The following is a 12965-nucleotide window of genomic DNA, read 5'->3' on the forward strand; positions in this document are numbered from 1 at the left end:
TTACAAAAAGAGAAAAGTTTATGAGATTACAAATTTGTTGCATCAATATCCTCTCTTCGAAAGGATTGATGTATGAAACAAAGTACGCTTGAATAATAATTAATCCATTACATATTTTCTTAATAACCCTAATCCATTGCACATGTAATGTAAAAGTGATGTATATATTAATCACAAACTTAGGTAAAACTAGAATTAACACAGTGTGCTTATTTTTACCCCCACATAAGATCAATGCATGCATTTACTTATATTGTCTTTCCTTCCAACCAATGGCTGAAGAATTCCAACGCTTCCCGTGGCTTATATTCCGGCACGGTGTGCCCAGCTCCCTGCACCAAACCCATGTCTAAGAGACTTTCTATAGTAATACCAGTAACAGTTTTCATTTAACTGTTTCTGCAAGTTTAAACTTATCAAAAGTAATTTCAATTCAGAATTACATCTAAAGAAATAAAACAATATCAGTTGACTTACCTTGATTGTTAGGAATGTGAGATTGTTCTCGTATTCTTGCAAGTACCTGTGTAATTAATTCCATTTCAAATAATTGAACATAGTTTATGTTAATTAATTGAACAACTTTGTTAATTATGTTAATAAATGCATACCCAGCAACTTGGTCGTTTGAGTTCCATGGCCTCCATTCGTCCACGATCTTATATCCCAGAGATCGAGTCCAAGCCTCACTTCCAGTAAATGGTACACACATATCATGGTCACCACTGCCATGAACCATGATCATACATACATACATACATGAAACAATGGAGGAGGTTAATTAATTGATTAAGAATTTCACAGAAGTAATTAATAATTAACCAAGTTCCAACTAGAAATTATAGTGAAATTGAAGATGATACCTGAAAATAAGTGCCTTGTAGCCCATCTTGGTTAGGTTCTTGTGGTAGGGAATCATGCTTCCAGCATTGTGATCGTACTCTATCCTATCTGTACATAACTCCCATGCACCTGCCACACTTTCCTGTTCATGTGTATCAAAACTAATCTATTAATTAATCCTCATTCGTGATTATACTTTAATAACTGTTAAATAAACATAGTTAATAGATGCTAATTAAAATGATTGCCTACCGATCCAGCATGAATGGCTTTCCTGACAGCATCGTTGTTCAGCCATGAGCTTGCTACTTCATCATTCTGCTCTTTGCCAGATAAAAGAACAATTCATTTCATCATTTTATCTAAGCTATAACATGTTACCTATGTATATGGCAAGTCTTGTTGGAATCCAAAAGTGAGTCTAAGTTCCACGTTGAATAGAAGTAAGAAAGTAGAGTATATATATAAAAATGAAAGACCGATTAACTCACGATTGGTTTGGATAAAAAGTTATGTCAATTCCTTATATAGTTTGGCTGATGTCTCATATCATTGTCTTTGTTTTCAAGAAACTACTAGATTGTTTGGGACCAATCTCTACGACACCGTGTGTTTAAATTTTTAATCCATGAAAGAACATTATTAGCAGCATAAATTTTTAATCTGTGAATACAAAATGATTTGTGAGACATGATTGAAAACTTACAACACAAGCGACATGCCTCGTTTGAGTCTTTTCGGCCAATTCAGGCCATAATGTGACAAGACCAGGTTTGACTGGTGCTCGAAAAGGCCATGCTCTTCCAAACATTCTCTTCCTCACTGGGAGAGGCTTCTCAGTAACTCCTAATTGCTTGAAACTTGTTGGTAAGCTTCCATTTTCTTTGGTTGTGTCAGGGAAGTGGTAGCATGGCTCGAGTATATTGTACACGTTAAGCCCATCAATGGCCTGAGAACATTAATATATACATATAGCACTCATGATCTTGTACTGGACAGTAATCTTAATTAGTTGTTATGGTTCATAATGAGCTGAAGGAAAAAAGAAAACCATGGATGCTCTTTCTTTATGAATGTCTCACCCTATCAACTTTTACAATGCTCTTATAACACGGATCATTTTCGTCCAAAGAGTAAGCATCGTAGTAGTTTCCTTTGCATGTAGCTTGTAAATCCTGCACATAATTGAATTCCATAATGAAAGTAATAAAATAAGTATGTTTGTGCTGTTAAAATTCTACTGTTGTTCAGATAAGATAAGAGTCTCTATTTAAGGCTTTTTTTCAGTGACTTCACTTTGAACGTGTCCCCTCATCTAAGAGAGGGTATTTATTTTGCTAATTATTGATAACCTAGCATCTTATAATTTTCGTGATGTCTGAGATTTTCTTGTGTACATAAATGTCGTGTGATTATGCCTAAAATCTTACTTCTCAGACAGTGATCTAAGGAATTTTTCTGAAAGCATGAGATAAGCAGTGAAGACAAATCAGTCATTTTCTAGTTTTCATATAATTGCTGCAAGAGTTTTTGGGTGCATGATGAAGTGTTACGGACTTTTGGCTGATAATAACATCATGAACATGCAAAACTCTATAACAGGACATAACATCAAAGGAAAACATCAAAACGTGATAGCCAAAGTGTATATAATAATTATATATACTTATTATGCAAAACCATAATGCTGCATAATTCTTGTGATATTAACTTGGAAAGTGGGGTACACCTTGTATAAAAGAAATTAGATGGTAAATAAATTAAGTCCTACGAGAAATTAATATTTATTCAGCACCTCGTAGATACTGTCTGATATGAGGCCCATCCCATGCACAAATGGGATGAGAGCATTGCCATCAAATCTTTCGTCCGTGACAGCATTTCCAACCATGTAACCCTACATAAAACAAAAACTCAAAGGTAATTTAAGGTTTTCTTGTTTTCTACGTCAAACTATAAAAGTAATTTTCATATATAATCCCTTTATTATTTTTTATTCATCTTATTAAGAAATTGATCTCATTCTTAATTAGGGAAATTTCCAATATGAAACCATCTCATAAAATATTTTATTATATACCTAAAAAAGTATGTACCTTAAAATTGATCACGGGCTTTGTACCACTCTGGATTCCTGGCATGTATACACAAATAATTTATGCTCATAAATAATCGATTACGTAAAAATATATACATAGCATGTTGGAATTAAAAACTCTAGTGTATATAGTACATTTTGAGTAAGTAAATTTTTTAATACTATAAGGGCTCACAGACATTTAAAATTTAATTAAAACTATATAATAAATTCATGAACAATGCATGGTATTGTTTACTGTAGAATTGGACTTTAGCATTGTTACCTTTAGCAACTTCAAAAGCCAGAGTAGGCACATAAACTCCAGCGTAAGACTCTCCAGCAATATAAAATGGATTAGCCTGAAATTCTGGGAATTGCTGAAACCACTGCCAATAGAAGAAGAGATCCAAAACAAACAAGTATCATTAATTATCAATACTATTTGCAATTATGCACATGCTTCGTGTATTATTGTGGCGTGCAAACTTAGAATTAATAAAGATTGGCGTGTCGTGATATACCAACTGTATTGTAATCTCTCCTATTAATTTGTACATGTTCCAATGTTAATGTTCATTCTGTTTCAAATGGCAATGTCTTTTTTGTTGGATGTACCTTTAAGAGAAAAAGATGGGTATCAGACGCAGTTTGCAGGTCCCCAGTGGCATATTTGCTGGTGTTCTTGGAATAAGAGAGTCCAACACCAGCAGGAGAATCCAAATATATAATGTTAGAAACCTGAAATTGATTAAGATGGATAAACACGGTTACTATAAAAATATATTAATTATTTTATCTTTTAACTCTCTCAATGTAATTAATAAATAATTGTTCTATTAGATGGAAACTAATATAGCAGCATTGTTGATTTGCAGAGTGACGTTCTTAACCAAACCAACCTTTGACCAGCTGTATGGATTGATATGCAAAGTGGGTAGATTCTCTTTTGAATTTGCAGCCTCAAAGTTGAATGGTCCTGCATGCACCCACATTTCACAATCACACACATAATCAACACAAAAAGTAATAATAACTATAATATAATAGTAATGATTCAAGGTGAGGAAAAAAATACCTCCCATGAAACAAAAATATCTAACGTTTTACCCTTGTGTGCAAGTGTTCGAACAGTTGGGGTGCGAAATTAATACAAAAGCGCGTGACATTTATTAAAACTCGGTCCCCAATTTGATAAAGAAACGGCAACTACCAACCAGAAAAAAAGAAAAAAAAAAAGTGACAAAAGGTTTGAAATTTGAAAATGTTCCTAGAGTAGATGGAACATGACGAGGTTAATGAGGCAGAATTAATTAACGTAGACCCCTGTCCATACCGAAACAGTTGGAGATTAAATACGATGAGAGACATGAAAATAAAGTAGCATGATTATTGTTCCCCAGGAATAATAAAAAAAAGGGTACAATGATTAACATACCATGCTCATAAACGAAGCCATCGAAGCTTGAACACCCAGGTCCACCATTCAGCCATAGCACCACTGGGTCCTTCTCTGCACTTCTTTCTGAGCTCACCAAGTAGTAGAACAGGTTCTTCCCACTCTCATAATCTCCATCAATACTTATATATCTGAATCCACACAAAGTTCTCTCACTCACCATGTAAAACTACTCAGACTATCATTTTAAATCATTTTTCCAACAAAATTGTACCAAAATTAATTACAGTCAACAAAAAACTCACAAACTTTTGGCAAACGAACGCTATATTAGGATTGAAATACGAATGCAAATTATAACTATTACAAAATGGAGGATGTATTCGTTTATATACTCTGTATTGCCAATGTTTCTGTTAGATGTGGGACAAAAGCGTACCCTGAATAGTGGTTGGATGGGAAACTGGAGCTGAAGCCAGGGAGTTGTGTGACGAGAGAGTGAGGAGGAGCAGCTTGAACATGGATCCAATGAGCCAAGAAAAGGATGACGAAGAGTGGTAGCAAGTTTTGATTTTCCATGACCATTGAAATCTGGTGGGTGTTTTGTTGAATTGCTCACCCAATGGGTCTCTCAGAGTGTGTTGAGAAGAAAACAATCTGAAGGAATGAAGCAATGAGGAAATCATGATGAGTGTTTATATACATATATGTATAGATATGAGGGTTGTGTGTGTGTGAATTGAAAGGTATTGAAAAAGGAAAGAAAGGAATCAGTGATTAAGCTGTAGTGTAACAGTGAAGGTGGGAGAAGGAAGCATTATTCGATTAAAAAATGTGTTTTAGGAAAAAGGTGAGTTTGGAATTTATACCACAGAAATGTAAGAAAGTTAAGAAGAAAACTGCAGCATGGGCGAGTCAGAGTCACCACGTGTGTTTATTTCTCTAACCATTTCCTCTGTTGTTTTTGTTCCACACACTACTGTTTTGTTTCTGTTTCTGCTTCTGCAATCATATTTATAACACAAACTTCGTACTTCGGTTCTATACATTCTCGTACAAATACACCATTAGATTATGTCACAGTTACATGCTGGAAGAAACTGAGTTAATTTTCGACCATTAACAATTTTCTGCATGGTTATAATTGTAGAACGTGTGGAATTTCGACAAAAGCACGTTTAGGAAACAAAAGAAAATCCTAGAATAAATTATGAAACGAAGAATTGGAAATAGTAACTTAGTAAGTCTCCCCACAGAAATCACGGAGGGAAAAGCGGAGAATACTTACAAAATAAACAGATAAGAGATGCTTCTGACTTGACACGAACAAAATAAACAGCTATGTTACGAAATAAAACATTTATATTAATCTCTTAAAGTTAAGGATTAAATAAATATTTTTTTTAATGCACGTAAAGAAACTATTGAATGAAATAAATTCTTCTTCTTTTTTTCTTTCGACCAGAAGAAATTCTTCATTTTGTGGTTGCTAATTCAAGTCAACAAAAAAATCGTGTCCGATTATTAGAAGATATTTTTTTTCTTACGAATATGTGATTTAAATACCTGAGGGCGAAACCCATTTCGTGACGAATGGTGCGTAATATAATAGAATTTGATAACATAATTAATATATTACTATAACTATTTTTTTTTATGTTGTTTTATTTTGTTTATTTTTATCGTTTATTATATTATAATGGTGAGATATATTCAAGGTTTCTATTCCTTTCCATCTATGTTTTTTTTTTATTTTTATTATTATAAACATTACTTATAATTATCCACTTGCTTAAAATATAGGGTAAAATAATTTAATATAACTTTGTGTGTACTAATTGTGGACAGAATTAAAGTTTATTGTTCTTTATCGTTTTATATATTGATATTAAATGAGTTGTGAAGCATTGGTTTCGACGTGAGCATTGGGCATAAAGTCATGAAAAAACAAAGTATGCAAAGGGTCTTCCTACGCGTGTCTTGATAAATAAAAAAGTATTTCTTAATGATAAAAAAAAAACTTTTCTAGTAGCGTTTTATGGTAGGATTGTTTAATAAGAAATACTTTTATCTAGAAAAATATTCATACTGTAAATATATCTCAATAAAATTCGTTGTTGATATTATAAATATATATTTTTTAAAAATTTAATATTTAATATTTATTTATAAACAGGTTGAATGTGATATCATATTACTAATATATGTAAATATCTATTATAAATAAAAAAATAAAATTAATTTATATTTTATTAGGTTAAATTTAATTACATTTTAATTTATATTTATATTTTATTTAGTTTATATTATATTTTATATTTATTTTTAATTTTATTTTAAAAATATATAAAATAATTTTTAAAAAATATATATTAGTATTCATGGATATATATATATATATATATATATATATATATATATATATATATATATATATATATATATATATATATATATTTTTTAAATAAATATTTCACGAATGACGGGTGATTTTTTTTTCTTTGCAAGTAGTAGGATCCAATTCTATCTGCGGTCATTCTTACTTTGTTTATTTAAAGTTATAAGGGTGTGCGAGTTATATTGAAAAGGAGTCTTCAATACGTTTGAATAGTCTATCACATAAAAATGACTTATACATACACTTTATTTATTTATTGTTTCTTAAGTATTTCACATAAGATGATAATATTTTTATAAAAAATTGGAAATAATTTATAATGTTATTTTTGGTAAGGAATTGAAAAAAATGCAAGTATAAAATTCTATTGAATAATTGAATTATTTAAAATTAGATAATTTTTTCAAGTAGTAATTTGAAATTTTTTTTAAATTCTAAAATCAATTTATTTCTTCTTTGTGTCACCGTCTCTAAAATTGACACATTGTTGTTAGCTTGACCAAATTAGAAGAAAGTTATTTCCAACCAATGTTAGTCAGTGTTTTTAGTTGATGTGAGTCATTTTTTTTAACTAATATTAATTAGAGTTGCTTTCAGAACAATTTAAATCAGAATTATTTCTAGGTTAATGTTAAATATAGGATTCTTCTATCAATCTTAAGAGGACTAATTTTCTGTAGATATATATCAAGTTGATATTTTGTTTATGTTAATGAGAGTTCTTTTTTTGTTTATATATTAGAATTATTTTTATTGTAGACCAATGTTATTTCTTATTTGATGTTAGTAAGAGTTTTATGTGCAATATCAGTGAGATTATTTTTTATTTTTTATTTTTGCAAATGTGTAGACTTTTTATTAATTTGTCATAGTTATACTTCTCTTCAGTTATATTTTAGGGTGATGTAATTTTGAATTTTTCCTAGTGTCACTTTATGGTTTGGTGGACAATCCTTGTTTAAAAGAAAAATTCTCATAAGTTGAAGATTGGTGAAGTAGTTCCACCAAAAAGTTGTCATTAAAAAAGAGCAAAAGGATGAGATATTATTTCTTGGTGAACATGAAACGTTTTGGTTGTTTTTAGTAACATGGATCACTTGAAAGAAACTTGTGAATGTCATTGCCGGCATTAATTAAAGAAATATAGAGGGTGAGAAAATTAAGGAGCCAAAACAAAACAAATTTTTGATGGAAAAATGGCAGAGTCCTATTTCGAAAAGTAATCACAAAAATCAACCTTAGTTAAACAAAGACAAATCATTAGGGTGGTCTTTGCTGTAATTAATAATAGCATCAGCATGAGAAGTACTTAGTTGGATGTTGCCTTCCTTTGTGGAATAATGGAACACAATTTCATCTCACAGGTTCTTTATATCAATCAATTATTCCATTCTGGCTAACATGCTTGCACTTTTGTCTTCATCCTTCTTGGACTATTGCTTTCTAATGCAATGTGCTTAACAAGATTTTATTGAAGATTTAAATATGAATATAAGGCTTGTATTAGATAAAAATAAAGAAAAATCAAATACCTTGTAAGAAAAATATATTCATAAAATTATTACTTTTAAGTTTTTAATTAGAAATAGTGTATATATTTTACATAAACTCATATTTCAAAGTGAGTTTTTTTTTCGACTTTTTTAAAGATTTTATAACAATACCAAGATAAAGATAAATCTAATAAAAATAGAGTAAAAATAAGTTTTGAAAATATTAGAAGTTTCATATCGATTAAGGCGAATTTAGAATATATAGGTCGGTGCAAATCTTATTTTATAAACCGGTTTCATAAAGTTAAATAAGATTTAAAGTCCACTTTTTAACATAGTATTAAAGTGAGGTTATAATCTATCATAACAAGATTTGTGTGAACATATTATTTCATTTAAGCTAATACGTCTAATCGATCGAGTTTTGTTGATGTTGTATCTGTGTATTATTTATCGAAGACTTGGTTGGTAAGAGCTGTGAACCGAAGAACACTTTATGGCTGAAAAATAAGTGGCATTGACATAGGACACAAGTGTAGTAGTTAGTGGGAGATTAATCATGGCGTTGATTTCTGTGAATTATGCGGTTGTGGCCCCTTCCTTTCTCCACCTTTCATTAATTCAAACAATGGACAAACGTGGTTTCCTTTTCACAGTTTACTTTTTGTGAATCTCTATGTATGACTGAACTTCAGTTGGGGTGGTTGTTGTAGTTGCTTAGCCACTTCATTATAAAATTGCTAAGGGTGTGTTTGAACGTAAGGTTTCACGTTCCAATGCATATAAGTGTTAGTTAATTTCTTCTGTTTCTCTAAACAAATGTAGAATAAGAAGAGACTATTACCAAAAAGTGGTTAGTACATGAGCTCACTGTAAGTACCACTTGTCCTTCAACTTTGCAAACACATACACCACCCCTTCCTCTTTCACTTTCACACAATTTTATCCACACACTCCCTTCAAATTTATGTCATAGGCTCCACATTCTGTTATACAACACTTTCAACAATCAAATATATTTGTTCATATATTTTATATTGAATAGAAATGAAAATAAAATTTATTTTATATATTAATTTTATAAATATTATTGTTGTATGTATAGGTTGAAATCCCTTATTCAAAGCATTTCAAGTTGTCTTAAAGATAGTATGGACTCCCTAATATCTTTCATTATCCAAGTTATGTTGTTCGCTCTCCCTACTTTTTGTCCATACCATATGGATGAGTACCTGTCAAACGCACTCCAATGCTCAAATCATTAATGTAACCGAACGGTTAGCACAACAAGTGATGCATATATATTTTGCATCTGTGACCTTTATTTATACTAGTTGTGATGAGTTTTAACCTTTTGTGGACCTAATGACGGCTTAATAACACTTTAATATGCATTAGGGGCTTAATGAGTCATTACTTGCTGATAATCTCATTATATTGTTAGGTCCTATTAAGCATGGTCTAGGCCTGGTAGACGGCTGAGAAGGACCTGGTAGACGGCTGAGAAGGACAGCTTAGGTGAATAAACAACCTATTAGAATGACCTGGATGAACGATCTGAAAGAATGACCTAAAAGAACTACTTGAATGTTAAACCTGAGTGCTGCTTGATCTCTTCACCAACACAATACAATTATAAAAAATATAAAATTATCAATAAACCTTTATTAACTAATCGTAATTTGTTAATAGTAATATATTATAGATTTATTAAAAAAATTATAATTAAACTGTGAATAAAATTATTTATCGATAAAATTAAACTTATCCATAAAAATTCCACCAATAAATTGTATGTATTATTACTAACAAATAAGAGTTGGCGGTGATGTCCATAACACATTAACAATTTAGGAACTCTTTTTTTTTATCTCTTTTGGTTGAAGAAGTGGAGAAGAAGAGAGCAAACCCTCAACGACAAAAGAAACGTGGTTGGGGCCATTTTGAGAAGCAATGTTAGGGGCCGTGGTCATGTCTGCTCCGTTGACCCTCCATGGTGGTAGTCTCTAATAGAAGGCAACCCTTTTTCATCTACATTTTCTTTGACCTAATAATTTCAAATCATTCTCATTTAAACTTGGGATATTCGGTAAAAACAGATGCAAGTTTACTTCTAAGGCACACCATTAGGTAAAAACAGAACATGGATACGTACGATAACATTCTAGTATTACAAGACAAAAACAAATGTAATGTATTTTTTCTTTCTTTCGATATTTCTCTCATTTTCCTCCCAAACTAGGTGGATGAATATCACTACCCAATTACTAACACTTATTTTATTTATTTATTTATTACACTTTTTTAAAAAGGTTATACTTTTTTCTTTCATTTTGAAATATAAATACTATTTTGGACCTTTGTGGAAAGCGTGGTATAAATTTCCACGCCTAGTGAGTGGCTTATGCTAAAGAGGAAAAGATGGGTAGGCAATGAGACAACCTACTTTTTTATGCTTTAGTTTTGGTGCATATATACCATTGACTAGTTGAATGCTTTATTTGCGTTGAAAACTTTTAATCAAATATATTTTATTTAAAAATTATATTTTAGATAATTTAATTTACAATAATTTATATAAACTATCTTCTAAACAATAAAAACATTTTTCATTCTTTTCTTTCTATACAAATATTTTCATTCAATCTAATTTTGTATTTCCAACAAAAACTATTTGGAATTTTTCACATTTTATTAGTATGTTTCATTTCTAGTTTGTTCTTATAGATGGTTCACACATGTGAAAAGAAAGTAGAAAAAAAAAATCTTTTATTTTTAAGTATGCAAGCATACCAATAATTCGTAATCGAAATATTTTAAGTTATTACTAAACTCGCTATTGATTGGTTAATCTTTCAATCAATTTTCAACCATTAACAAATATATTAATATGGTATTAATCAATAAAAATAGTTAATCGTTTTAGCACACAAGAAGTTGTATAAAAGAAGGAATAATTACTGATATGAGTTAAGAAGTTATGCAAGACTAATATCTACGAACCAACCTACTATAATAGCCATTACCCAATAATACATGGAAAATATTATTAATAATACATTTTTTTTTGCTACAAATTAAGATCTATCAAAGTTATAATTTTTTATTTGTTTCTTGTTTAATAGTCTCAATTATAATATTTTTAATTTCAGTGAATTTTAAATATCTATATAAATTTTATCTCATAATAAATGTGATAAAGGTTATATTATTATCTTCAAAGATGCTAACAAATTTATTGATTTTCTTAAACTAATTTATTTTTTGCCACTACCAACAGAGACAAACAATTGTTGATATCTATGAATAAAATTATTATATTTGCAAGTATTTGTAAATAAATTTTTTGATAAATAACTAGTATTCGTATATATTTATTACTGAGACGGGTTGGATATAGTATCGTATTATTCATATGTGTGAATACTCAGTATTTATAAAAATTAAAATTAAAATTATATTTTATTAAATTTAATTTAATTAAAAATAAAATTATTTTTTATTTTATTAAGTTAAATTTAATTAAAATTAAATTTATATTTATATTATATTTATATTATATTTTGTAATTTTATTATAAAAATTTATAAAATACATTTTTTAAATATTTACTATGAAGGTTTTAAAATACAGATAAAATAATAAATAAATATTATATATGTTGGAACAGGTCGGATTATAGTATTTTTCAGATTAGTTTTCTCTTAAATGTTGATCCTTAGGCTACATGAAACAGACATTTTGAAAATAATTACATGCAAGAAAACAAAGCTTGAAAATTTATATTTAATGGATTAGAACTGAGAATTGTTTAGGAAATCCTGTTGAATGCAGAAGTTGAGAATTTTGTTCTTGTTGTAGATTTTCTTTTCCAGGTAACAACACTTTATGCTTTTGTGTGACTTGACTTTCTCTTAAATTAAGGAAAATTCTAAACATTCATCTTCAGATGCAGAAAAGAGAAAGAAGTCAAATAAACAAACACAGAACAAAATGTGAAATGTGATGTCAGGACAAAAAGAGTTTATGCTTAAAATGTAAGAAATTGGATATATATACCATCTTTTTAATTTTTTTCTCTTTTTTTAACTGTTGGATTTTTTTTATAATTTTACTCCTTCATTTTTTTTAAGTTTAAGATAATATATATTGCTCTTTATTAATTCTATTTTATTACTTGCCTGTTTTTTAATTAACAAAAAGAAATATTGATAGTACATAAAGTATTTCCAGACATGGATTATGAATAAAAAGATTAAAATATATAATTTGTAATTTGATTTATATATTTAAGTTTTTGATATGTTTTAGTTTTTATATTTATCAAAATTTAAATTTATATCATAATATATGTATTTTTTATTTTGGAATCTTTAATTTTGATAAAAAGGAATTACATCGAGTCTTTTAATAATAAAATTAAGGACTCAATTAAGTTTTTCTATTAGAAAAATAAAAATTTATTTGAGCCTTTTTTTTTAAAAAAAATACAATTAAGTAAAAGAAATATAAAGACCAAAACAAATAAATACTTAAATATAACAACAAATTTTTTAATTAAATCAAAGATTAAATTACTCTTTGATGTTATTATATTGATTAATGATTATTTTATTTATTAAAATTATTATTTGATGTTATATATGGTCTAAAAAGTTCTTAAGAAGTTCGAGGTAAGTGAGTTAAACCTTATCTTACTCAATGGTTTATTATGATTGAGATAAACATAAATTTCATATTTAATTATTACTATTT

The 12965-nt window shown here is 28.9% G+C and overlaps 1 protein-coding gene and 1 long non-coding RNA gene across 2 annotated transcripts; one reads left to right on the forward strand and one right to left on the reverse strand.

The window, feature by feature from the left end:
- Positions 1-4904, reverse strand: LOC124826464 (serine carboxypeptidase-like 20). The gene is made up of 14 exons (XM_047299291.2): positions 4759-4904; positions 4359-4510; positions 3823-3899; positions 3539-3661; positions 3207-3309; positions 2940-2977; positions 2639-2740; positions 1926-2018; positions 1550-1792; positions 1096-1161; positions 864-985; positions 612-725; positions 478-523; positions 1-332 (listed from the first exon to the last, which is right to left on the reverse strand). The coding sequence occupies exons 1-14, from the start codon at positions 4902-4904 to the stop codon at positions 249-251; spliced, it is 1509 nt and encodes a 502-aa protein (XP_047155247.2). The 3' UTR covers positions 1-248.
- On the forward strand, positions 4330-4976 carry LOC148199173 (uncharacterized). Its single transcript, XR_015786051.1, has 2 exons — positions 4330-4470; positions 4740-4976. It is a non-coding gene; the product is annotated as an uncharacterized LOC148199173 (long non-coding RNA).
- The last annotated feature ends 7989 nt before the right edge of the window (positions 4977-12965 follow it).

This window comes from Vigna umbellata, chromosome 4 (assembly GCF_029865625.1).
Source record: "Vigna umbellata cultivar VRB3 chromosome 4, Vumbellata_1.0, whole genome shotgun sequence".
NCBI classification, from domain to species: domain Eukaryota; kingdom Viridiplantae; phylum Streptophyta; class Magnoliopsida; order Fabales; family Fabaceae; genus Vigna; species Vigna umbellata.

Coding starts and splice junctions, on each gene's coding strand:
- LOC124826464 (XM_047299291.2), bottom strand. CDS start 4,904: ATGGTCATGGAAAATCAAAACTTGCTACCACTCTTCGTCATCCTTTTC. Junction 2,978..3,206: donor GGCTTTTGAAGTTGCTAAAG/GTAACAATGCTA, acceptor TATACATGCCAG/GAATCCAGAGTGGTACAAAG. Junction 1,162..1,549: donor CGAGGCATGTCGCTTGTGTT/GTAAGTTTTCAA, acceptor GGCAAAGAGCAG/AATGATGAAGTAGCAAGCTC.